This window comes from Centrocercus urophasianus, unplaced genomic scaffold (genome assembly GCF_019232065.1).
Source record: "Centrocercus urophasianus isolate 14NV4802_14NV808 unplaced genomic scaffold, USGS_Curo_1.0 seq_10, whole genome shotgun sequence".
NCBI lineage: Eukaryota > Metazoa > Chordata > Aves > Galliformes > Phasianidae > Centrocercus > Centrocercus urophasianus.
The window spans coordinates 40,758,433-40,786,121 of NW_024884142.1; the positions used below are offsets into that span (position 1 = coordinate 40,758,433).

The 27,689-nt window shown below is 38.8% G+C and overlaps 3 protein-coding genes across 3 annotated transcripts; 2 read left to right on the forward strand and 1 right to left on the reverse strand.

The window, feature by feature from the left end:
• The first annotated feature begins 679 nt into the window (after positions 1-679).
• CALHM6 (calcium homeostasis modulator family member 6) lies at positions 680-3,195 on the forward strand. Its single transcript, XM_042825236.1, has 2 exons — positions 680-1,430; positions 2,603-3,195. The coding sequence occupies exons 1-2, from the start codon at positions 864-866 to the stop codon at positions 3,017-3,019; spliced, it is 984 nt and encodes a 327-aa protein (XP_042681170.1). The 5' UTR covers positions 680-863; the 3' UTR covers positions 3,020-3,195.
• Positions 3,196-4,989: 1,794 nt separating this feature from the next.
• Positions 4,990-26,871, reverse strand: TRAPPC3L (trafficking protein particle complex subunit 3L). The gene is made up of 5 exons (XM_042814677.1): positions 26,830-26,871; positions 22,485-22,582; positions 19,714-19,813; positions 6,472-6,657; positions 4,990-5,467 (listed from the first exon to the last, which is right to left on the reverse strand). The coding sequence occupies exons 1-5, from the start codon at positions 26,869-26,871 to the stop codon at positions 5,351-5,353; spliced, it is 543 nt and encodes a 180-aa protein (XP_042670611.1). The 3' UTR covers positions 4,990-5,350.
• Positions 7,399-15,572, forward strand: CALHM5 (calcium homeostasis modulator family member 5). The gene is made up of 2 exons (XM_042825250.1): positions 7,399-7,966; positions 10,814-15,572. The coding sequence occupies exons 1-2, from the start codon at positions 7,427-7,429 to the stop codon at positions 11,201-11,203; spliced, it is 930 nt and encodes a 309-aa protein (XP_042681184.1). The 5' UTR covers positions 7,399-7,426; the 3' UTR covers positions 11,204-15,572.
• Positions 26,872-27,689: the final 818 nt, after the last annotated feature.

Below are 27,689 nucleotides of genomic sequence, written 5' to 3' on the forward strand. Positions count from 1 at the left end.
AATCTGTCATCATTTTACATACTCCATTTTATACTGTTACTGTTTTCCTTCTTTTAAACATAACATGAGAATGGATATTGTCTATTTGCAGTCACAGAAATATTGTAGCAAGAGTAACAACCCAAAATGCCCTGTGCTACTTCATCACTTAGCTTTTGAGGACCATCTCTCAAACCATAAAACAGAAGACTTTGGAAGGTTACAGCCACCGCCGCATCACACCTGGTGAATTTTCTTGAAATAGTCTCTATGAAAATCTAGTTGGGCTGTGAGTGCACACCCTGGGGTTTGTGGTTAACCTACGTGCCATGATAATGCCCCTAAGAAACAGTGCTGTGTAGATAACAGCATTCAGATTCTATTCAGAATGAATTCATCACACTGGCACAAAAATAGCTTAGAAGGTTCCCAGTTCATGTGAGAGCAGAAAAATTTGAACCAAAAATCCTGGGTAAATGGTTGTGGCAGAAAGATGACAGTGAACACAACTGAAAGTGGTTTTCTCACGTTTTGTTAATACTGATGCCTCATACAAAAGCTTCCCTGAGAAGAATATGAAACTTAAGACACTGCTAGTTATAAAGGACAAATATAAGCTATTATCTTGGAGAAAAGGAAGTTTCAGTGCTGTTCTGGTGCTGATCTCCACTGTGGTGAGTTTGCACTTGACTGTTACACAGTGCAGTGAGTTCATGCACTTCTATGCTTCCTGTAAGGAACTGCTTCAAAATTGCTAACAGAAAGTGAAAGCTCTGTGAAAGTCTTTAAAAGCTGTGGGCTTTGTGGAACTACTTTTCTTCTTTTCTTTTACTGGCTGCGCTGCCCTCGAAATACAGTGAGGCCACTGGAGCCTTCAGCAGAAAATGGAAAAACTGCGCACAGCAATGAATTTTTGTATCCGCTACCAAAAGACTCTGGGTTACAGCATCGTGTCCCTGCTGACAATTGCCAGCGAGCAAATCTTTTCCTTGGTGGCCTTCAGGTGTCCCTGCAACTCTTGGAATATTCTGTATGGCTGTGTCTTCCTTCTAGTGCCAGCCATCCTTCTCTTTCTGCTTGGCTACCTGGTGAATGCCAGGACTTGGCTCCTGCTTACAGGCAGCTGCCCTCAGGAGAAGAAACACTGCTGTGGCTCTTGGGGAAAAGGTTGCTTCTACCTGAAAGTGCTGGCACCAGTGACAGCCAGCATCTTGGTGGCCCCCCTCACCTGGATTTCAGTGGCCCTGCTCAGTGCAAGCTTCTACGAGTGTGCAGCCAGCGGGAGCAGCTTCATCAGGAAACAGATGTGCAGGGATATGGACAAGCCTGAAGCATGCTGGGAGCTGCTGGAGAAAATACCCTGTGATGAGAATGTTGTCAGACTACTGAATATGCTGAATAAGAATTTAACTTCTAAAGGTGGACTTGTCAGCTTTCGAGCACAGTCTCAGGTAAGACCTCTATGCTCTGCTCTTCCTCCAAGGATTCCTGCCTTGCCTGCTTCACACACACTGGTACCTGCTAGCAAAAGCACATGGTTAGCAAAAAATTCTCAGGTCAAAAAACTAACATAGAAAGGCAAAAAGTGGCTAGTTTGTGTTAGCTTCTCTTTTTGGTGTTTGCATAGTAATCTCTTGGCACTGGCAATGGCAAAGCATTTCTCAGTGCTGGGCAGTAGACCAGCCTAGATATCAGCACTTCCACTGCAGCTTTTCTTCTTGTTCAGATTATGCCTGGCGCAAGCTTTTGTCTGTTACCCTTCCAAAGATCTGAGACTTATGTAAGTATGCATTAGCTGAGAGGAAGCTGAAGTCATTAGCATAGGGGAAGCCAACACTTCACTGCAAAAGGGTGAGCCAACAAGCGAAACAAAGAAGGACAACTTGTTTGACCATGAACCTAAAAGCTTGACTCTATTATTAATTTCACACTTATAGTGTAGGTGAACAGTTAGAATATATGTGCCTCTTGTTACAGTTTCCTTCTTGTGCTGAAGGCAAACTGCGTAATAAAAAAATAGCTCTTCTGAGTAGGTTTTTTCCATTTGAAGTGAAATGAAACCAAAGTGATTTGGCAGCACTCCAGTTTTGTTTCTGTGCTTGTTCCCCTTGACTCCAGAAGAAAGTTAATTTATTATCAGTTCTTCAGGAAAACATTAATACTGATTAATGTAGTTAAGTTTGCAGGAGATAATAATTATGCACACAAAGTGTTTAAATTTGTTAGATATTCAGCATGTGGCTTCTTCAAGAAAAAGCTGAAAAAGTGCAGATTCTATAACATTGAATTCTGACAGAGTAAGAAAGGAGCAAAATTGAGGAAGATTGACTGTTATTGATTTTTCAGTGAAATTGAAAAGAAACAGACTGGTCAAACACAAATGGAAGACATATGAGATCATATACTTCATTTCTTGTATCTGACCTACTTTCAGCAAAATTAGGAGCCAAAAAGTGGTGTGGATGACAACATTCTATACAAAATAGGAAAGATTTCTTATTTGATAGCCAAATCCTTGTTCTGCCCACAAAGTATTGCTTCCACGTCTGATTCAGTGTTTTGTTCTATACTCTTGCACAGAGCCATGTGAAAACACTAGTAACACATTTATTTATTTTTCAAGATTCTAGGATGGTTGCTGATAGTTGCTGTCATTACTGTGGCACTCATTTCAACATGTATCAGCCGATGTTGCTCCCCAGTTAGCTATTTTCAGCTAAAGTTCTGGAAAATTTATTTGGAAAAGGAACGAGAGCACTTCGAAACCAAGGCCAAAGAACATGCAGCTCAGTTGGCCGAAAGAAACATAAATTGCTTTTTTGAAGCCACCAACCCACCGCCATTTCAGACTCCCAGCAATGAAGACTGGAAGATGATTTCACTCCCATATGCATTCAGTAAGAATGATCAGTATTACAGCATGATACACAAATACATTAATGCAAACAGAGGCAAAATCAGTACAATCAATGAAAGAGATCAAATTTCCTGTGTTTTAGGATTTGTAGATGAAGCACACATAAATGAGCAAGGATTTTAGTAAAAAAAAAAAAAAAGTTTGTAACACTGGTAATCTTTTAACCTTACTGATCTAAAAGAAGCTTTATTCTGTGCTCTTACTGAAATCAATGAGAATTGTATGTTAGAGGCTGATACTGTAAACCCCAGGAGACTTTTTAAAAATAAACTTCATAATTTTGCTTAAGTACATTTAAATAAGTGTGTGGTTCACAATGGGATTATTTCTTTTTTGTGTCAATGATCATTAAGAAAAAGTCATATGTGAAACAGTAAGCATCCACAGCAAAGATGTCAGCCAGTACTATGTGATTACATAAAATATGTAATAACATTTAACTGGCTGGTATCATTTTAACTGAATAAACATTTAACTGATTGGTATCATTTCACCTTCATGTACTCGAAAGGTATCCCAAACCTTGCAACAACTGTGTTTCCCAGGGTAGTTTGGAGTTGGGTCATGACAGTAACAAGTGTTCAATTTGTTATTTGTACCTCCAGGAAGCACAATTATGCTTAAAATGTTTCAGTTCACCTCTCCTATTAAAGAACTCAATTGTTCTCTGACATCTAGGAGGCAATAAATCTGCTCTGGAGTATTGTAAATTGGAAGGTAACAATGGCCCTGAAATTAGCAGCAAGATGTTTCTTGACTTGGTGGAGCCAGGCTTTGCCATAGAGACACAGTAAAATTGTTCAGGGTAGACTGAAAGCATCTGGAGAAAGGTTATGCCTTTTTTCTACCCCTGATGAGAAAGTCCAGTGAAAATGCTGTCTGGAATTGTGTTCATTCTCCCAGTTTTACCAGTTGGGCTTTTGCCATTTTCTACGCCCAAACACATCTGTAGGATGATGCCACTGCCCTCTTTTGTGCACAAAATTGCATCATCATTTTGTTGATCACTTCCCTCCTCTTCAGCAGCAACTTTCAGAACTTCCCCACATCTAAAAGAGATATCTAAAAGCTGTTGCCATGAGATTGTACCTGTCTGTCAATCAAAGGAAAATCTGACACTGACATCTCTGAGCTCACTTGAGCACTTGACACTCGCACAAGGCACTACAGCTCAGCTAGAACACTTCTAAACAACCCTCACTACCAATGCAGCCTGGAGGATTAAAGGATTGAGCACAGTCCTGCCAAAAAGACCTGAGAGTACTGGTGGATGGCAAGCTGGACATGAACCAGGAATGTGCCCTCACAGCCCAGAAAGCCAATTGTATCCCAGGCTGCATTTGTGGCCAGCAGGTCCTGCTCCTCTACTCTGTGCTGGTGAGGCCCCACCTGGAGTACTGCATCCAAATGTGGAGTCCTCAGTATAGGAGAGATACAGACCTGTTGGAGCATACACAGAGGAGAGCCACAAAAATGGTCCAAGGGATGGAACACCTTTCCTATGAGGACAGGCTGAGAGAGTTGGGGCTGTTTAGCCTGGAGAAGAGAAGGCTGTGAGGTGACCTGATGGTGGCCTTTCAGTATCTAAAGAGGAGATACAGGAAAGAAGGGGACAGACTCTTTAGCAGAGTCTGTGGTGACAGAACAAGGGGAAATGGCTTCAAGCATAAAGAGGGTAGATTTAGGTTGGATATAAGGAAAAGATCTTTTACTGTGAGGGCGGTGAGGCACTGGAACAGGTTACCCAGAGATGTGGTTGATGTCCCATCCCTGGTGACTTTCAAGAAGAGGCTAGATCAGGCCCTGGGCAACCTGATCTAGCTGTGGTGTCCTTGTTCATTGCTGGGGACTTGTGACCTTTAAAGGTTCTTTCCAACTCTAAGGATTCTATGATTCTATGGTTCTATGATTCAGTGAAAGGCAGAAGGATGTCCAGTGTAAAGGACAGTGAATGAGTGGCAAACCATTGCATACCAAAGCAGACACCTCACAGTGAGAAACTGCATATTGTAGGATTTATTATTCTTAACTACAATCAGACAGGGAAACAAAGCATATCTTACCAATCATGCTTTTAAACTTCACTTCCCCCTCCAAAAAATAAAAGGAAAAATAAAGTCATGTTCACCTGAAAACACTGAAAACATTAGGTGTCTGAATGAATATTTTGCACCCAGCATGCACTGAATACTGAAATGAAGCATCCATTTTGTTCAAGAGTGTGGTTATGTGAAAAGCAAGAGCAAAGACATTTTGATCTTTTGTACTCATACCTGTGCCATGAGGATTAAGATTTTTACTCTGACCTCAGCTCTGCTTTCTAGATTTCTTCACCCTACCAACATCTGAGTGGTGCAGATGACTCAAGGAAACATTTCTACCCTGCATTTCATCTTCAGAAACAAAAGGTCTAGAACATCACATAACAAAGGTTTATCTCAATATTTCTTCCATTTATTTCTTTTTTGCTTTCTTGTCTTCAGCCTTCCTTAAAAACGTAATTCCTATTTCTGTCACAGCATCACCCTTCAGTTTGTCTTGCAGAAAGGTCACTTCTGCTGCCAAGTGAACCTAGGAAGAAGCAAAGAAGCACTCAGTTCGTCTCCTTCCTCTGGTTAACAGTATTCTTATCTCTCTCTTACCACAAGGGGACCCCCTTTTACAAGTTTTGTAAAAAACAGATTTCCACATTTTAAAAAATATATTTCCAAACCAAATTAATAGAAAGAAAGCCTACATACTAGAAATAGCATATGTTAATCATCAGTCTAGTGCTTTGCTTTGCTCCGAGAACTGAAGATGTGTACTTGATTTTGTGATCACAAAATTTCCTGATCATATACTTAAGTTATTAACACTCTTGTTAATTGGTCAGATATCATATATATATCACACATTATGATTCTGAGACTGATTTATAGAAATAATACTTACACAACTTTTACTTTCTTGAAACGTAAGACATATGACAAATCAGATACTCATTAAAAAAACAATGCAGCCCAAATGTTATCTTCCAGAAAATGAGACAGAAGCTCTACAGCTCAGTGACATTCAGATTATGGCCTTTGTGTGTTCTTTTGTAAAAGCCTTAAATGATTTGGAATGTCATCCAGTATAGTTCTGATTATTTGGTTTTTAAGTTCTCTGCATCCACATTCTCTCTTTCGCATGATGCTGCAGTTGTATTGCTGTGACATGAGAAAATTTTATGGATCCTCGTACATCAAGGATGGAAAGAATCAGGGATGCTTTTAACAATAAAATCTATGCAGAAAAAATGAAATAGGATTAAGGAGCAGATGACAAGCCAAGAACAGGACCTTGGCTCCCCCTGTTCTGTCAGCTGGGTCCTTTTCCCACAAGCCCTCAAAGGAGCCCAGCTGAGACTGTGCTTAGCGAGCCAGCCTGTGTGCTTCTTTATCTCAGGATCAGCCTGACCCTTTCAATTACAGTTTAGACATTAAATCTGAAAGAAATTTAATACTAGTAAGCTTCCTTGAGCAAGATGTGTAGCATTCCTGCACCTCTGCACATGAACAAAAAATGGAGAAAATGGATGTGTGCTTCCTTACCATTTCCAAGGCACCTCGAATCACTCCACAGAGGAGGTTGCAATAGCAAAGGGATGCTCGTTCCACTGGCAGCTCCTCCACAAAGTCCACTAATGGGTTTTTGTCCAGGATTAAGGAGAATTCATTTCCTGCAGCACTACTGCAGTTCACACTGGGGGTGACTCCCAAGTACATTTTGAAAGCCACCTGCAAAATAAAGATAGTCAGCCACTTGAATCTGATGGGCACAAACCAGAGCAGAAACTTTAGTATGCAACATCCTACATACTAGTTTTGCTCCAGGAAAGTAGGGGTAAGGAACAAGTAGTCTTGAGATCATACTAGATCTGTCTCTTCTGTGTTCCATTGTATTCACAAATTTGGAGCTATGTGATACTCCAGAGAAGTACACTGTAAGGCTGCTTGTTCTCTCTTTGATGTTCCTGCATTTACAGCCCCATAAAAAAACAGTTGTATTGTAATCCCTCATGCTTTCACTCAGTGTCGTTATGCTCTTCTGGGGCCATTAGCTCTATACTGGCCTCTGTGTCGCCCTACATTGCCAGCAACTTTGATAATCACTGCTCAGGAACTCCTGCAACTTGTGAGTGCATTTACTCAGTTCTCCATGTGCAGCCAAAACAAACAAACAAATAAATAAATAAACAAAGCTACAACTGAAACAAAAGAAGAAAGAGTAAAACTAGTGGGATGTATTTGATAACAGGGCGGGGTTTGCTTCTCTGCCTCTACTGGTTAGTATTACTTTAAATATGCAGCATCTGCTCTGCTGGTGGAGAGGTCCCATATGCATGCATTTTTAGTGAGATCACTGTGCGAACCAGGCGGTGCTGAGGCACCAGGTTCACAGCAGTTGTTCTATCTGTGGAGAGCTCTCCTGCAACACACAGCCACAAGCTGCTCCAGTTGGAGATAAGTGTTGTTGCTTTTTTTACCTCTTTGGTGAGTATCGGACATGGAAGGTTTCCAAACAATCCTGAAATTCTTTATAAACCGGAGAACTGCTATTGGCTACAGCGTTATGGCTCTGCTGACACTGGGAAGTGAACGTGTATTTTCTCTTGTTGCTTTCAGATGCCCCTGCAGCAACGAAAACTTCAAGTATGGTTTGGTTTTTCTTTTCTCCCCAGCTTTTGTTTTACTTGTTTTTGGATATTTCCTGAATAATAAGACCTGGAAGCTCTTCACAGGCTGCTGGGTGAACCCCAGAAAAATATTCCCCAAAGGGAATATCTGCCATTTCTTCATTATCTTTGGACAAATCACATTAAATGCCCTGGTAGCCCCAGTGATGTGGCTTTCCGTGGCTTTGCTCAATGGGACTTTTTATGAATGTGCCATGAGTGGCTTGAGAAATCCTGCCTACTTAGATGCAATTTGCCACAATAAATCTGTGAAGTGCTTTGAGGAGCTGCACAAGGTGTCCTGTGGCAAAAGCACCATGCCCTTTTCAGAGAGTGAGGAACTCAAGCTAACACTGCAGGCACACTCCCAGGTAAGAAAAACAAGTAAGAGGATATTAAAGTTTGTAATACTGCTGTGAATCATCTATGGAAGGTGCTAAAATAAAACCATTGGCTTCACATAAAGTTTTCTTATGATGCAGCCCTGCCAAATTCAGTAATTGATATTATTTTAATTCAGTTTGAATGATGACCTGTCTCAAGGTTGGGGGAGGATTCCACTGTAATAAGTATTAGTAAAGTCAGATAGTTTAAAGCTGTCTCTCTGAAAGAAGAGAGCTCTGAAGAAAAAAACCAGCACTGGTCTGTTTAGGAAGCCAAATCAACAGATGTCACCCTATCTGATGGGTTTTTTACACTGCAAATCCATATAACAATCATCTCCTATTTTTATATTATCATATATACCGTAAGGAAATCTAGATCGTTAGCAGTACGAAAATACCGAAAAATTAGATTTGTGACTCACTGTCTAGATAACTTGTTTCTGTTTGCATTTCTCAAGTTTATGATGCCAGATGAAAGCATCTTTTTGTCCTGCTTGGAAGAAGAAAGAAACACTAAAATAAAACCAGAGAATGCAAGGCTGAGATTACATTCTGCTATACTTGTGCATTACAGTTGTTTCCATTGTCTTGTAATGTAAAGAAACTTAGAGATGAAAAGCCAAAATGAAGGAAAGGAGAAAAAAGTGCTATAGAAAACGATGGAAAGACGATAGTCAGCATATGACAGGAAGCATTCTGTGGAGCCTGTAAGTCTTTGTTAGATGACTGTATTCATCTGGAACTGTTTCCTATCAAGAGCTGTTTTTATTTTGATTTCCTCAGGCAAATAGGACCAGAATGCAGGCAAAGACTACAGTGCAGGAAAAGCAATTTAATTGAGAGTTCTAGAAAGGAAAAATCAAATGGGCCTTAAGACTTGAAGTTGTATGCACCACAGGAAACAATGAAAGACCAATGACTCAGGGTATAACATGGGAACAGATAGGTTCATTCTCCAAATTGCAGAAGAGTGAAGGGCTTCTGAAAAACAATATTTTAAAAACATATAGACATAATTAGTTATCACAAAGTGAGCAGAAAATGCATAAAATAATTCAAAATCATAATAGTCCCTAAAAATAATTGTAAGCCAGTCTTCCCTGTTTCCTCAGGGAAAATTTCCGTGTTTCCATTGGCTAAATACAAAGGAGTAATTATTTTAACATTCTTTCTAGAGTTCCCATAATGCAGATTGCAGCTCTTAATGTCATCTCCATTAAGACAGAGCATGGAAAACCAATTCCAATTCATATGGGTCTCTGAAAATTAAACAAAAGTTATCCCACACTGGAATTTGCTCCTTCATTTGCAAACAAGCATGTTTTGCAAATGTTACACATCACAGTGGAATAGGTGGGTGAAACTGTTGGCAATGGCAGTGGCATTAGGCATGAAAAACCTGCATCCACACCTCTGCTCTCCTTAAAGGAGGTCATTCCACAAAAACAATTGCTCACACATTTTTCCACCCTCATTCCTTAAGCATGGAATTTGTTCTTTCCCTTAGCAATTCTTAACATAATTTAGTAAAATTCAGAAGTAGCTACAAAGAACCTTAGGGTTGCTGAAAAAAAAATTGAGAGATCTCTGAAAATATGGCAATTATTTCTACTGAGTGTGTAAAAAAGTTGTGCTCTGTTTCAGTGCCAAGGCAGACATGCTGATGGACATGAAATTTCCTTTTTCTCTTGCTCTCTCCAGTCACAGAACTGAGCAAGAACATTTTAAAACAGTTTTGAAATAAAAAAATATTTTCCTCTACAAAGGGCTGATTCATCAAAAAAGCTCACAAGAATGGGTTAAATTTCTATCTCCTAGAATCTCCTAGAAAAAGATGTGGAAGGGGCTGGGAAGAATTTATGTCAAGACTTTAATGTTAAGATATATATTCCTGTTAAGTAATTTATGCCAAAACAGGGGATTTTTTTGTTTGTTTGTTTTTAATGAAAAGAAATCTGAAAACAACACATTTAAAAATATTTACAGTTTAAAAGATTGATTGAATTGGGAAAAAAAGTTACTTATCCATTGTGGTTTTTTAGTTAGACATAATTCAGAACTGTAACTTAATCCTAATTCTTGCTGAGTGATTCTATTTAATATTCTCAAGAGACAGAAATCCATTTACCATTCAGTGATCATGACATTTTGTTCTACCTGTGCACTTCTCCCTGCAGCAGAATTCAGTGATCAGCTCCAATACACTACATGCCAGATCTCTATATTTTGCAATAAATCCTCATCAGAATCCCCTTTACATGTCCTGACACTATTCCTTGCTCTCAGGTCCAATCTGTTTACTGCATAACACTATTGAGCTGGTGCATTATTTGATTGATCATTTAGACTTAGATTTTTCTTTACGTGTGGTCTTGTAGCTCAGGTCTGATTTGAGTTCATCTGTTCCTGAATTTGCTGTTGCATTTGCACTGGTCTTTTCTGCTGTTGTTATCTAAGTTCCTTTTGACATAAAATGGGATCACATAAAATTGAGGCAAAGCCTATCTCTTTGTGGGCAGATAGCCTCCAGTATAAGCCAACGTTTTTTTAGAGTTTTACCTCAAGAGCAACTTCCATTCACTCTCTTGAGGAAGAGACATCAAAATGAACAGTACAGAGAAGCCTTGGTCCTGTCTTTTGCTTCCTTTTCATTCAGATGTGGCAGCTCCATTAACACTAACGTCAGTCAACAAATGAAGATTACAAAGAGATGTCTGTGGTAGTTTCCCTAGAAGAGCAGCAGGCCCACTATACAAAGCACAGTCACTCTGACAAACATTCTTAAATAGTGTTTTCACTTTAACCTGAGGTCTGTTTCTTTTGTTTTCCCAGATTTTAGGTTGGTGTGTGATAGTGGCTATGGCTCTTTTCTCCCTGCTAACCACTTGCTGTGCCAGCTGCCAGTCGAAAATCAGCCATCTCCAGCTGATGTTCTGGAAGGTGTATGCTGAGAAGGAGAAGGAGCAACTGGAGCAGACCTTCCAGCTGTACGCCACCAAGCTGAGCGAGCGAAACCTGAAGTGTTTCTTTGAGAAAAGAAAGCCAGAAGTTATGCCCCTGCCAGCTTTTCAGGCATGGGAAGATGCTTCCCAGCTCTACACTTTCAGCAGTAGCAAACAGCATTATAGCACAATTCACAAGCTAGTTGAAGAAGGCCAGAAAGAAGTCAGTGAGGAAAGAGAGACAACATATGACCTCGTAGACAGAAGGGAAATACCATAGATCACATATATATTCAGTCTTTCTCTGCTGTGCTAATATAGCATACTTCTAGCTTCTTTTATCTGTATTTTTTTTCACAGTGGCCCTTTTATTCACAATCACATTCCCTCCCAGTTTCATACTTGCATTTTTTTGTTTTATGAAATGAAATTACTTTTCTACAACAGTGAAAAGACTGCAGTATTCACTAGCACTTCAGGCTCGTGCCATGCTGATATCATTGGTTTTGGATCAAGTAACAACAGCAAAAAGGATTGCCTAATGACTTTTGAGAGTGTTTGGACATATCCTATGTAAAAGGTGTTATAGCACAACTGTCCTTTATAAATCAAAAGGGTATTATAAAGCAATGCAATTTGAAATGGTTGTGTAATATAATAGAAGTGTGTTGCTTTCTGACAGCCCACTGAAAGTAAAAGTTTTGCTACCAGATCATCTCCAGTTCCAGGAGGTTTTGAGGCACAGAGACATTTGGCTACTTGGGGCATCTCAGTATCTTTGGTCTCCTGTTACACACAGAACACCACAGATGGTCTCCTTGATAACTGGTCCTCCTTATCCCTGGGATGTCTGTGGGAGACATAGAGTAGGGATTTCACTTAACAGTGAGATGCCAGGTAATTACTGGGACAAATCTTACAGTCAAAATTTTAGGTACCAATAATTTTGAAGGGCATTTCTGATGCTGCATAGAACCATCAATGAATACTAGACCTGCAGCCAGTATGTGGCAGAGGGCTTAGAAGAAAGTTCCATGTTTTAAGATGAGAAAATACTTCTGCAGAGGGCTGATTTTTATATTTTTTGACATCATAGGAAATGTAGAATGTATCTGGAGCCAGAGATGCAAGCAGGCTAGGCAGGTGGGGCACAGTCCCTGCTGTGGATAAGGCGTCTCACTCCACAGACTTTTGCTTCACCTCACATATGTGTAATTGTACAACATGTACAACATAGGGTGTCTGAGCCTTTGCAGATGCTATATAAAGGAGGCATCACTTTTCTGCCAAGTTCCTCTCCCTGGAATGACTGGGTGGGCTTTTATGCAAAATTTTACTGCCAGTCTCCCTGAGTCTGCAAAGAATCATAGTTTTGCACAGCTCTAATCAGGCTCTTATCAACAAAACAATATATACCACCCAGCTCTTCACATACACACTGTGTTTCTTAAGAAGAAAACAAAAATCTGTCTGCATTTACAGACCATTACTTTTTTAATGTAGATAATTCCACTATCTGCTTAGATTTTTTTCTGCATATTCAGAAGATCTTGTGGTCATTGAGAAAAAGTTTTACTGTTATTTTTTTCATCCCAGCTGCCACACTTTGCAGCAGACTTAGACCATGTTACTCACCTCAGTGTATGTGCTACAGCTAAAAGCCTAGAGGCAAGCCTGCCAAAATGAAAGTCACAATAGCAGGCACGTCTGGTAAGAGTAAGACAGACCTGCAGCTTGTCACAGAATCACAGCCTTTCACTTCAGTAAATTAATGGCAGGAAACAACCAGAGTATGAACGAAGCTCTGAGTATGTAATGGAATGTGTGATTACAGCAGACAGGAAGGATGCTGTTTGTACAAGCCCATATCATAGGTCTTCTGATCTCAGTCAGAAAACTGTTCACAAACTAAGCTTTAATTGTGTAATGGAAGGGGGTTGGAACTAGATGATCTTTAAGATCCCTTCTAACGTAAGCTATTCTATGATTCTATGATTCCCTTTGATTTGTTCTCTTTACTTATTTTCTTCTGACATTCATGCAATCAGTCTCCTACTGATCCTGTAGGATTTTATATCCTGCAGAAGATGAAGGTCTTTATTATACGCAGTTTAAAAGGAGGGACAAAACTTCTTTCAGTCCTTCCAAAAGAATCAAATGCAGGCTTCTACTTCATGCCTACTGAATGAAAAATTATTTCTACTGTTCTGCTAAATTTCACTTCCCAAAGCTGTCTGTTCACCTCACCAACTCCACAGAAACCCAGAGCAAGCAAGGAAGAAACTGGGAGTGCACTAAGTAGATTAACGAACTGATATGTGAATATAAGAAACAAGTTGGGTTGACATAACAATGAGTTCTCTACTGTTCAGTAAGATCTGGGACACAAAAGTTAAAGCATGTGCAGAAGAGGAGGGAAAGGTAAGAGGACCAAGTAGTCCCACCTCCAGTTTGGACAATCTTTTCTTCCACAGGAGGTGGAAGCAGAGCACTTTGCTGCATGCTCATAGGTGATTGGTATTAAGAGTGTGAGGAGATGCTGGCTGCAGCTCTCAGTCCTCTATCCTGGTCTGCTGAGAACAGGCTGCACTTAACAGCCCTATGGCATGAAAGATCTGGTGGTTTTGACCAGCCAGCTGCAGGGGGCTGCTTCTTCTGCATTCCCTTTTTTCTCTGTGCCTCATAGCATGGTCTCTACCTTGAAAGTACATCTGCTGAATCCTCAGTACTACAACATATGCCTGGTTGGAGCCTCAATACCTCACTGAACTTTGTTTCCAGGGCTGTGTTATTCTAGCTCTGCTGTATTTCCAAAATGTCTGTGATTTAATGCAATTGCCATGTGGTTCTTGGAATACTTCTATCAAAACAGACAAAAATAAAATACAGTTTGACCTATTTTTCCAGCTAGAATCTGATTTTGGCAAATTTAACTCCATTCCTAAATCAGCTATTACAAAAAGCTGTTTTATATCAACACTGTCACCGAATTAAAGTTCAGCAGCCACCACAGAAGATCATTTTCAATATTATCAAAAAAAGTGACAAAAAAAAAAAAAAAAAAAAAAAAAGAATTGACATTTTCTCTCAGAAAACTTAGATTTTGCATTAAGTCTGATGCCTGTCAAATGAGTCCACAAATAAACAGACAGCATCTGGTCTTTTTCTATTCCACATTCTGTACCTCAATTTACTCACTTCTTCCCATCAGTGAGAACCCACTTTTCTCAATTCATTTGTCTTACCTCTTTTTCTGCTATCTGCTGCTCAAATTCTAAGTCTTGCTTACACCAGAAGAACAAGAACAAGACTAGTTGAATGTGCTAGGCCCTCACATGCTTTTGATTTAGTTTCACCTGGGCTTTGAGTTAAGGTACGACAAATCTTTCAAAATTCTATTGTTATAATTTCTGGTATAAAAGACAACTTACATGGAAACTGTGCAAATCCAGTGGCTGGTTTGCAGTGCAATAGAGCACAAAATTAAGGCAAAATTGAAAACTATATAGTGCAAATTTTTTAAATGTCTCAGTAGTACAAGTAATTTATGTGCATACATAAGTAATTCAAGAAACATATAGGAAATTAGGTGGGTTTTTTGTTTATTTTGTTCTTTGTTTTTGGTGGGTTTTTTTGAAGCCAGGCTCTGACTGGAGAGAAGTTCCTTTAAAACTACCATGTGCAGCTTCCCTTGTGGTAGAACAAAGGCCTCTCAGTCTTTCTTTGGGACTCCAAAATTGAGTGAAGTGAAATAAATAAACCAAGAGCTACATTTATAAATTTGCCTCATTGCCATCTGTATGAAATGAAATAAAATAAAAAAGAATATATGTTTAGATGAATATATCGGCTTGTCATCTATGAGCCTATATGTTCATCATCACTGAACCCACATGAAGAAAAACAAGCAGAACTGTCTTTTGAAAATGTGACTTGCAACTCTTTGGGCTTATACGTTACTTAACATTAAACAAGGAATTTATGCAGTCAGCATTTAAAGTGTACCCCAACCTTTTTTCAGATTCTCATACTGCAGCCCATCTTTCTTCAGCAGCATGGCTAAAGCTCAGTCAAATTTTGTTAGTGCACAGAAGCAGTGTAGAGCTATGAAAAGCAGTTAGGAGGCCACTAACTTCCCAGCTCCTGATACTATTGGAGACTCCTCCCTACAACTCTACAAAGCCTTGTATGCTTAAGTAGTGTTGCAAAGTAAGTGATAACACACTCTTAAAAACCAAAACCATAAAATCAGATGACATATCAAAAAGATTAATCAAGAACATTAATTGATCTACTTAGAAGGGAAAAGACAGCCAAAGTAACTTTTTGCTGGCATAGTGCAAAGTGCAAGGTATTGCACTTGGATTGCAACTTGGATCCTTGTCATGTGTGCAGACTGTGAGATCTCACTGAGAGCAGGACCTGGGGATCCTGATAGATGAAAAGCTGGACATAAGTCATTAGTATGCTCTTGAAGCCTGAAAAAAGCAATGGTATCTTGTGCTGAGGAGACTTCATTGAGGCCTTCCGGTACTTAAAGTGAGCTTATAATCAGGAGGGAGACTGACTTTTACCATATATAAAAGTGACGGGAGAAGGGGGAATGTCTTTAAACTAAAAGAGAGAAGATTTAGGTTAAATGTGAGGTTGGTGAGGTACTGGCACAGGCTGCCCAGAGAAGCCGTGGATGCTCTGTCCCTGGAGGTGTTCAAGACCAGATTGGATGGGGGCCTGGGCAGCCTGATCTGGTGGTTGGCAGCCATGCCCATGGCAATGGGGTTGCAGGGGACTAAAACTACATGATCTTTTATAACTCTTTCAATCCAAGTCGTTCTGCTATTCATTTGCCAATACAGAGTGGTCTCGTGCAGCAGGACTCCAGTGGGAAAGGGAATCTCATCTATTTCCCTACAGTTCTGGCTTTGGAGGATGACATGGTTGGAGTCCCAGCCCTGGTGGCCCTGTGCCATAGAAGGTGACATAATTCCTAGATCAGATCTGAACATCGAGTTCTTTACTCTTTACATCTTTTTTCAAAGACATCAATGATGCAAGAGTTCTGAGGAAGGATGAGGCAAACTTTATAGAGAAAAATTATCATCCCTGTTTCAAAAGCTACCCTCAGTTATACTTAGACACAAATTCTGAATCCAGTGTTAGATGTTACGTCTTCAGCTGAGCTTTTGCTCTTAGTATTATTCCTCAATTCCAATTTGCCAGTGAGCATAAAGACTGGCTTTAGGTGGCCTGTTTGGTTTATGCAAAGTCACAGCATCAGTACAAGGAGCCAATGAGGACCATGTGAATTCATGTGGAAAGACTTAGTTTGGTTGACTGCCAACCCATTTTGGCCTTCCTCCAGTCCTGCATAAAATAACACTAAATCCCAGATTCTGCAGTCTGAATCACTGTACAAAGCTTCAAGCCCCTAGTCACAGAAAATGAATGCTTTAGGTGTACCTTTCCTTCACTGTTTATTTACTAGTATGGCAGGCTGGCTTTGTATTCCTCACTGTATGCTTTCTCTTTTGTTTCATCTCTTGGAAGATTTACGCAGTGAATACCCATGAGGTGACCTTACAGACTTCCTTTTTCTTCAAAGGACTGCAGGATAGCAGCTATGTTTACAAAAGTTTGGTTTTAAGTACTTTAACTGCTTAACCTTACTTTAACCTTTTAACTGTTTTTACCCTACACATTCATTCTCAAGAATTAGTGGAGTTAAATATTTCAGCATTTTTTTCCTTGCCATTACTGAAGACTTAAAGAGAACATGTAAAAAGCTATGCAATTTTGAACCAGCAACTTTAGCAGTTATTTTCTGGATCACTTGCAAGTGTTTTGCTGGTATGTGTGTCAGACAAATGCACTTGATTGTTGGTTCAAAAATGTTTTGCCAAATAAATGTGTATTTTCCATCTCCTCTTTTGCCTCAGAAGGGATGTACTCTTTCCACAGAACTCCTCTTTCAGTTTGCTAAAAATATATTTTCAGGAGACTTTGAGCTTTAAAGTTTGTTCCAATCTTTCTGAGCGAAATAAGCATCCTTTGAAGTACCAAAAGGGTAACAGTGTATTTTTCCTTAATTTCTCACCATATTTTGTTTCTAAATCTCCTGTACTGGACAGTGATGATGCAGTTATACTACAGCAATTTACAAAAGGAAGAAACAAGGAAATGCAAGAATCAGCAAACCGGATATCTACCATGTATACGAACACGCAGAGGCAACAAAGAACATACTCCAGATGAAGAAAGAAATAAAAGTGAACAAAAATGTGATTTTGCAGGCTGGCATCATTCTTCTAATGACAGCATGTTTTGGCATTATGATTGTAATGTTGCTTGCCTTACATTTTTCATTCAACCTCCAATGAATCCTCTACTCAGGCTCAGCGTCGCCTAGAAATGATCTCTGTAGTATATCATCTTCATTTGAGACTCCAAGACACACTTTACTTCAAGACAAAATTTAATGTCCCCTAAATTCCACTGGTAACTGGATCTGACTGGCTTTTAGTAATATCACCTGCTTTTGCTTTAAACTTTGGCACATGGTGTGTGTGTATGTTGTGCATGTGTGCATGTACAGTGAACTAATTTTTCAGTCATATTAGAACAGCAGAGGTGTCCTATATTTCTGTCATAGCTGTCAGTTCCCATAAAACATTTCCCATAATACAAATTCTCTCCCTCCATTACAGAGGTAACTTGGGTATTTCTGACATGGTGTGTCATGGTTTCACACGAATGTGAGCAGAATCCCATACCACCTAGTACTACTCAAATGCACTTTGATATGAGAAATGTCTATGCTACTAGCATGCACATGTTCACTGTGCAGACAGCCTGGTGTTTCACAGCTCTGCATTCAACATCACATTTAGCTGATGGTAACATTCAATTATTCTCAAAAAGTATGTCAGACATACTTCCATCTCCCAAAACAAGTCCGTGGAAATGAATCTCAGCTCAATTAGTTCATGCTCTCCCCACTTCAGCAAATGACCACTGAGCTAACAGTTCCTCGTTATAAAGGGGGATTAATTTTTCTGACTGGGAAAGCTCAGGCATATCTTCACTGACAACACTGAAAATCATTAAAGACAAAAGGAAACATGACCAGTGATCTGAGCATGTTTAGGTCTGAGCCAACTCCATTTCTGTGAACTACCACCTCCTTTGCAGTGACTCTGCAACACAGGAGGGCAAGACATCCTATGGCTTTCTGTTCAAGCTTCCCCAGGACTTACCCTAGTGTCAAAGCTGTATCTTAAGAAACCTTCCTATTACTACACAGTTTTCTCCTAGATCTTCTTGTCTGCCAGTAGTGTGAAAGGTTACTCAATAAGAGGGAAATTTCTATCAGAGGGTAGAAGTACCTATACTGGTTTGTTTGTTTGCTTGTTTTATCATTAGATCTGTGACTCTTCTGCCGTTGAGTCTTTATTTTGCAGAAAATTCATCAGCTTCTTCATAATATTACCATTCTACGGTTAAAAAACATCTGAGCAAACTATGGATATGCTGAGCTGTTCATGTGGCAAGAATAAGAATACCAAATTTTAAGAAGTGTTATGAGTTGATTGTCCCATATAAGTTCCTAGAAAATAAAAATTGAGGGAAATATACAGTTTGAAGCTAGTAAAACTGATTTTTTTGTTGTTGTTCATCAGATTCTGTGGAAAGAGCAGAAAAAATCAGCTTAAGCAGCAGCAAACAAAAGAAAACATTACACTGTTCTAATGGAAAATACCTCATAGGCTAGTAGAAAAGATTGGATTCATAGAAGGACTTAATATTAGCTTCTAAACTTATATAAGCTTATATTAAGCTATTGCTTAATGAATGACTTTAAGGTCAGTTAAGGTTAGGGATCAGCAACCTCTCACAGCTTGTATCCCACAGTCTCTGATACCAAAGACAATTTAGTTGGTATGTAAAGAACAGAAAGAATAGGCTTCCTTTGTGTAAAACTTTGTAGCAGACAAGATAAGTGTGCCTAAACAAGAAAAGATAAGAGAGTCTGGGCAAGGACAGGATAAAAGGGTTTAGAGAGTCTGTTGTGCATGCTACAGAATAATGTGGGTAACAATAAGCAGAATGCTTATTTACACCCTGGCTTTGCTGGCTGGGATAGACACTATCTGCTGACTGAAATACTGAAACCAGATGTTGCAAATTTTGCAATGTATTAACATATATATTGGAATTCTTGGAATGGGTGGGATCTTCATGGCAAGTGTCTGAGTACTGGTATTTTGAATGTATGTAATAAGCGTGCTTTAGCTCCTGTGTACACATGCCAGAAAAGAGATCCCCCAGGTACCCAGAGCTGCAATAAAGCAATGTCAGCTTTCTAAACTATCATTTGGTTTTGAGAGCTTTGTATCTGGATTTTGGTGACACCTCTGTCCTCAACTCAGATACAGTGCTACTACCGACATGAATCAGTTCAGTAGTTCTGATGACCCAGTAGCAAACTTACCATTATCATAACCAACTGCATAATTCTTATCTCATTCAGCATCACAATTTTTGTGCTATGTTTTGGTGCTTTGGAGACTGCTATCTTCTCTCAAGAAGAAACTCTGTGAGCTACTAGCTGAAGTGAAATTGTAGATAAAAGCTATATTTCACTCAAGTGAAGCATGGGTTTGACTGTAGAGATAATACAATTCTCATATAGCAGAAAATGTAAGTAACATTGTTCTGGAGCAAACTGATGGAGAAGGAAAAGCTAAAACAACTGAGGATAACAAAGCTCTAAAGAACATAAGTCTTAATTACCTGTGCAATCATGTCTGCCGTTTCAGAATAACTGCGACACCGTTTTACATCTGAGTGAGCTAAAAAATCATCTATCAGCCTTATGCCAATGCCGTACCCCCTAAGAAGAGAACAGAGAGAGTTAACATTCAAAATGGGATAGCTTTCCCACCTATCATCCTCTGAATATGTTTCATGTGCTTTCTCCATTAGAAAAATAATAATAATAATAAAGCATACTTCTAAATGAATGGCTTTAAGGACATCAGATTTTGTAGTCTAGATTCTTCTTTCTGCTGTATTTTACAGCACAGTGGGATGTAGTTCATGTAGTTGTATGGGGAACTATGCTCCTTTAAGCATGATATCCCCAGCAAGCAAAGCATAATGTGAATGTTGTCTACATATTCATGCATATATGTGTATTTGCATATATAAGAAACTGCATATGTGAGTCTAATATATATAAATATATAAATAATATGCAAATGAAGGCTGATTTTTGTCACTGAAGGATAACATAGGACAGGATTTCTCCATTCCTGCACAATCCTCAGAGTTCATCTCACAGCACCCCTATGAAGAAGAACAAAGCAATTGCCCCTTTCAGTAGCAGTTCTTGTGCCTGCATTGGCATGGACTTCAGCAAATATCTACTTCCTTTATCCTCTTATCCTTTAATCTCTGTCTTCATTCTTCCTTCACAATCCCCTTTTTTTCTCTAACATGTTTTCTCTCTTCATCTAATAATTGCAGAATTAATCCAGAAGTGGATATTCAATATACAGTTTCAGTGCACCCTAGCTTTATTTTGTATTTCAAATACTGCAAGTTCAGAGAAATAAAGTAAAAAAGGACAGAAGTTAATGAAATTTTCCATTAAAAAAATATTCATTTCTAACTCTTACATGTTAACAGAAGTCAGTAGTTACACACAGTGAATAATAAATATTATCACTTCAATCATTTTTTGGAACAAAACCAAAAGTTTATGCAATTGACAAAAATGTTACAAAAAAATCTCAACAAACTCAGAAATGATCTTAGGGGTTTTCACGTGTTCATGCATGTGGATATTTTCAGTTTCTTCCTATATGCCGGAGACCTTACACCTTCAACAAGGCAGGCTGCAGTCAGTGGAGCTTCTTACTGGTTTTGTAACACATCTTTGACAAGAAGCCAAAGAGTGATCTGATGTTCAATGTGATGACAAGACAGAATGCGGATTTGGCAGCATGAGGTCCAAAATCGCAGTATGTTATGCATCAGAAAATGATGAAATTTTATCACTTAAGTATCAATATCAATAAAGTTGGTAAATAAGTGATCAGCAGTTAGCAAGGTGTACATTAGTGATGCACAAGCCTATTTTCAAATTTTATGCATTAGCTTTGGAAAGTTACAAGCATAATAAATTCACAAGCAGCTACTTGGCAACTATACACTCAAAAACCTTCATCTCACTACAGATTGTGTATGTGCATTTATACAGAGGGAGAGATCAGAATACTTTTCCCATCTGTTACGGATTTGCTGTTCTACAATATTTCTTCCCAAAGCAGGGCTGTTTCTACTGTCACAGTAGTAAAAGTGCTCATATTGCAGCAATGAAACCTGTCAATATTTTATCAAGTCTTTCCATTTAATGAGAAAAACAAAAAGATTTTATAGAAATAGGTGTAAGAACAAAACCACGAGGAGCATACATATCTCTGCATCTTTCAAAAATGCCCTTTCCTAATTTCTACTATAGCATCAGAAATAAGTCTGCTTTTGTGGTTTTGTTTCTTTGCTTGTTTATTCTTCTTTTTTTAATGTATGATTTCTGTTAGAGCTGAATGAGGGATTAAAGTCACATTACGATTTGAGGGATGCAGCCTCTTCAGTCTGTGAATAAATTCCTTTTCTTTATCAGATCAATGATTTTTTGCTAACTTCCATGGACAACTATTGGGCTAAAGCCTCGTTGTAAGCTTTTAGATTATGAGTAAAGCATTCATAATCTAATAGAGCACACAACTGAGAGATGTGAATTATACCCTCGAGGAAGGGTATAATGACTAAAGAAGGAGGCTGTCTATTGACTTGAAACACATTTCTAACACCTTGCTGTATGACTACTTTTTAGTGTCCAAGTCGGAAAACCACAGTGCAGCCTAGGTAAGGGGAAGCCAAAGGTAGGCTGTATGAACAGTGGATACATAAATGCATTGTTTAACAGGCAGCCAGAGACTTGCTGATGTCCCACCCCTGGATGTGTTCAAGGCCGGGTTGGATGACCTGGACAACCTGATCTGGTCCCTGATTTAGTGGCTAACAGCCCTGTCAGCAGCAAGGGGATTGAAACTAAATGATCTTTTAGATTTCTTCCAATTCAAGCCTATGATTCTATGTTAACTTGGAAACACGTGTGAAAAGCAAAAAGCTTGAGTAGTTTGAAATGATGTGGATGTGAAGGAGTAGAAGAGTTGATATGGAAGTTGAAAATTAGTACATGGAAATAGATGAAATTTAGAAGTCTTTTTCATTAATTAGCTATCAAAGAGTTAACAAAGAACATGTAAACAATCAAAAAAATCCTCACGCTTTTCTTCTGAAATTTAAAGATAATTTCTCACCATAATTCACAAATAAATTATTCCTATTGTCAGAATACTTAACCTTACCCCCACGTTGTCCATAATCCTCGACAGTGCTGGAACCCACAAGACAGAAGACATATAGCTGAATGATCATATACAGGTGGTCAAATTGCCTTATCAACGAGGCTGAAAATTTAACGCGCTACTTACATTTTGTCTAAACAGCTGTTGACATCTTCATCTTTTTCATAGTCCTTACACAGCTGGGCTACCAAAGCCCCATATGTGAGAACAAAAAGTTCTCTGCTCTGCAAGATAAAGTTAGAAATTGAAAATGAAAAAAGTTATGATCAAATTCCTCACTTTTTTTCTTCTTTTTTCTCTATTAAAAGCAAGCAAAAATACAATTTATGTTAATAAAGAAGCTTCTGTCCACTGACATGTAATCACAGATATCTGATTTAAGCGCGGTAGAGCCTGACTTGATCATCACTTGAGCCTGTACAGGGATTTTGTTTGTCAGAAAAAGTGTTTGTTGGGATATAGCTAATTTCATCAGATACATTTTTTCTAATTTCATCAGATACATTTTTGCATTCTGCGGCACATATAAATGTTGGATTGATAAATGTTGTCAAATGCCATTCAAACATAAAAACAAGCATTTAATTGCAGGAAGAGTATACAAGGAATTAAGATATTAGTCATTTTATAATTAAAAAAAATGTGTACAGTAAATTGCAGTTCTTCCACAAAAATATAATTGGTCTGACTCAGACCATCGGCTGATTTCTTTGCAAAAAATAAGCAAATACAAAAAGTATAAGAGAATAATGGATAATGGAAAATTTCTATAATTCAGCACAAGTATAAAGAATAACAATAAACAAAAGAGAAAAGAATCAGTACTGTTGACATTTCTTCTTCTTTACAAGTCTTTACATGTAATCATAGAACACCCGAAGTTGGAAGGGATCCACAAGGACAACAGAATGCAACTTCTGACTCCACACAGAGCTACTTTAACTTATTCTCAATACCAGCTCTCCAAATACCCAGACAGATTCATTGTGATGATATTTCCATCACATATAAGCAAGCAAATAGGCATCGCTGCTAATGTGACCTGCTTTTGAAGTTTCATATCCTGTTAAAAAGAGGGTAAAAGCCTATAATTTCTGAAAAAGACTTGATTACCTAGATTTGGAAACAGTGATTTCTTTTAGAGGATTTATCTGCATTAGGAAATGTAATATCAGTTATCTAACATCATAACTAAATTAATTTCAACCTATATTTGATACATATACAGATTTATGTTTTCGCCTTCATTTAACAAGTTAGCCCCCTTTTCCAAAGTAGACTTAGGCAATCTTTTCTGGCCCAGATTTATGGCCATCATTTTCTTATGAGGTTTCTCTGCAGGCAGATATGGTTGGCATGGGTGTGCTGGCTGGAATGGTGTGTCCGGTTCTGGGCTCCCCAGTACAAAAAAAGAGAGGAATCTCTTGGAAAAAGTCCAGCAAAGGGCCACAGAGATGATAAAGAGCCTGGAACACATTTCTCACAAGAAAGGCTGATAGACCTGGGTCTGTTCAGCCTTGAGAAAAGAAGACTGAGAGAGATCTGATCAATGTCTATAAATATTTAAGATGCAGGAGGCAAAGGGATGAGGCCAGACTTGTTTCAGCATTGTGTGGTGATAGGACAAGGGGAAATGGCTACAAAGCATAGAAATTTCCTCGCAAATATGTGTAGGAACTTCTTCACAGTAAGAGTGATAGAGCACTGGAGCAGGCTGCCTAGAGTGGCTGTGGAGTCTCCTTCTCTGGAGATATTCAAGACCCACTTGGACACCTACCTGTACAACCTGGTCTAGGGAGCCTGCTTTTGCAATGGGGTTGGACTAGATGATCTCTAGAGGTCCCTTCCAGCCCCTACAATTCTGTGATTCTGTGACTGGTCAGAGTGACTAAACTGAAATTGTCATCAAAATTATCTGAATTGTTTCCAACACATTGCTGGACATTACTTACAGTTGATGTTAACAGCAGAACAATTACATCAACTGCTCCATCACTCAGCTGCTGCCAGAAAATTGTGACTTTTTTTTTTTCAAATGAACAGCAAAATGAAGGAAAAACAATGTGATGCTCTGAAAAGTAAATGCAATTTAAAGGAAAATATAAATCACATTGGCAGGAATGAGTTTCACAGCCAAGTCAGATGAAATATTGGCCTATAGCTTGCTTTCCTCAGTACTGCCATGCCAAATATTCTCTTTTTGAAGTGGCTCCACAGGGTAACTGGGTATACTGGATTGACATCTGGTTTACCTGTCTCCTCACAACATCCCTCTCCTTAATTTGTAATGAGAGAGTAGGCAATTGAAAGTAGTCACCTAAAATTTAGGTGGCTAACATTAAACAAAACAAATCCTGTGCTTGGTGTGAATGATTTAGCAAGATTGGCTAAATTGACAGTGAGTTTCTCACTACAGAAGATTTAGTTGGTATGGCTCTGTCTCATGAGCAAGACCATGGAGATGGATAAGGATTCCAGTCACCTATCAAAGGAATATAGAAAGCACTGGAAGCACTGGGATCCTTAGCTTTTCACGGATCTGGAATAAAGTTATCTTCCCTTCTCCCCTAGGTCATGATCCTACAGGATCACATCTATAGCACACTGCTGAACTGAGTGTATCTAGTTGGAGTAGTAGTTGGTCTGTAGGCCTGAGAGATTAGGTTGATTGTAATTAAATTCTTGGGCAGAAATTAATCCATAAAGGTGCCGCAAGCCTGTGGCATGTGGGCATATAAGAAGTGCTTTTTATTTATAGTCAGTGGAAAAAATAATAGTAAATGCCAATGAAAACAATGGAACAGGAAGAATTGCTTGGCAGAAAAACCTTTTCCTGCTCCCACTGCATCAACAACTTGAAGTTTAATAAATGTTTCCATTTTAATGTCACTTGTCAAAATGTCAAGTAGTGTGGAACCATATCTTAAGGTCACCTTGGTGATAACTCCTGTTTACAATAGCATTACACACTTTGGCAAATTCTCATGAACAATTTTTTAATGCATTAAGTGGACATTATACAGCTTCTGTATTGTTCTAGTCTCAACAGGTCAGTGTTGCAATAAGACAAATGCCTTAGAGAATCATAAGCACAGCACAACATCATAATTGACATCATTGGCCACTCTTTCAGTCTATTGAAGAAATAATCTTTTTATTTGACTTTTTTCTTCCATGAACTAATGTTTTTTGTTTTGTTTTGTTTTGTTTTTAATTTTTTTTTTTTTTTTTTTTCCCCAATGGAGACCTTTATCATCACCGTCTGCTAATTCTTCTCTTTTCAGGAATAGCTACAATAATCTCTGGGAGGCTTCTGGAATTTTTCCACTGCCCTAATACATCAAAACTCATCATTAACCACCCAGAAAGCCCTGAGGCTCTAGGTTCCTGAAGAAAGATGTGGGTAGAATTGAACATTCAAACACAAAACAGATTTCATTTTGCACTTAATTTAATGACTATGTAAACACAGAGGCATACAAACTCATCTGACATTTCTATTTTTGACTGATGCTCTCTAAAGTACTTAGTCTTCTGCTTCTGAATATACTCCAGATGGCAGAAACTTTGTGTCCATGTTTTTCTAAGCCTATTTAGATCTTCAGTATTAAGGATCTTTTTTTTTTCTTTTTTTTTTTCTAGAAAAGTCAAGTGCTAAGTAAGACAGTAACTTTGTAAAAAATTACTTATCAGCAACCTCATCTCTTTAGTTTGTCATACAGGTGTGTCAATAACACCTCTAGGCACATTTTCTCTTCAAGACACAAAACTGTTATTTATGCATTGCTTTGTTGTTGGTTTTTGTTCTTGCTGGTTTTGTTTGTTTGTTGGCTGGGTGGGTAAAGGGTCTGAAGGATTATTTGTGGTGAAATATTTCTAAATAGTTAAAAATTTTCAACAATAGAAATTCTGAGGAAACTTAGTGCTAGCAGTGTTTAACAACCACGAGCCCCTAAGTTCTCCACAAGAATTATTTTCTTTCTACACACACTCCTAGGACATAGGATTTCCTAACTGACTGCCCAATCTATAGCAAAAGTAAGCCTCACCTTACGTAATATCTGCTATAATGAATCCATAGGACATTTAGATCAACTGTTCCTGATGTGGAGACACATTCTGATTGTAATCTAAGGTATAGAAAGCCTCATCTGAGAGCTTGGAGGATCAGCTCACTTTTGGCAAATGCTGTGGCTAGAAGCAATTAAGAATATGAGGGATGTCTGGCAAAGACTCCCTAGACTTACTGTCTCCAGTGAGGTACAAAAGGATCACCCTTCTGATCCTAGCAACAAGAACAGTACATTGTATTTCAGGCAGCAAGCCTCTGCTCTAATACTGGAAAACTCATCCCCATCCTTTCTGTACTTTCAGGCTGTTCAGAAATAGTCTGTACAAAACACATCAATACAATAATAGCTCATTCCTTCTCCATGCACAATTGCAGTTGCACACAGCAAAAACATCTTACTATTTTGTGGCTGTCCTGCTTTCTTCCCGGAGGCCGTGACATGTTGCTTGTGTAAAGCTTGACGTATGTGTCAGGTTATACTGTTTCTTCCTCAAACAGCATTTTCTTGTTCCCTCTCCTAAACGTCCCTCTTTTCTTCTCTTCTGCCTTTTGCATGAGATATGCTCACTGCAGTCTGTAGTGCTTCTGATGCTCCTCCTATTCTCCCTCCCTTAGGGAGGAATGAGTCTGGCAGACCCTGTACACAATATAAACTGCTCCATCTGTGAGAATGGATTGTCATCAAATACACAGCAAACAGCTACAGGAAGACAAACTGGGCGGCCCCAAGAGATGTGTAGGTCTTATTTTTTTTTAGGTTTCAGTTCATCCTGTCGCTTGTGACAGGTTTTGGTGTTTGGACAGCTAGGAAACATTCCCTCTTCCCTCAAAGAGTAAAATCATAATTATATGATAATGATAAACAAGGTAATTAAAAATTCATCATTTTCAACTTCAGGAACAATAGTCCTCTACCAGCTGTGACATCTTTAGTCTAGTGAGCTAATGTCTGCCTAGGCAGGAGTGACACAGGTTACAAGTGATACTGTCACTGTGGTTCTGAGGATGCAGAGCTGGTGGGATGGAGCTAGAGCACCCAGATTTGCAAAGCAGTAAGCTGAATACATGCAACAGCTGCCAGTTTGGGCAAATGGCACTTTCATTACCAGTGTTTCTAGTGGATTTTATATCATTCTTAGCTTGCTATTACCTCTGCATGTAAACATCTCCATTACAAGCATCCAGGAAGGTTTGGCTTTCTTCTCCTGTTTTCACCTAAGGTAAATTTCCCCTTTTTTTGTTAGTTCGGGTTTGGCACA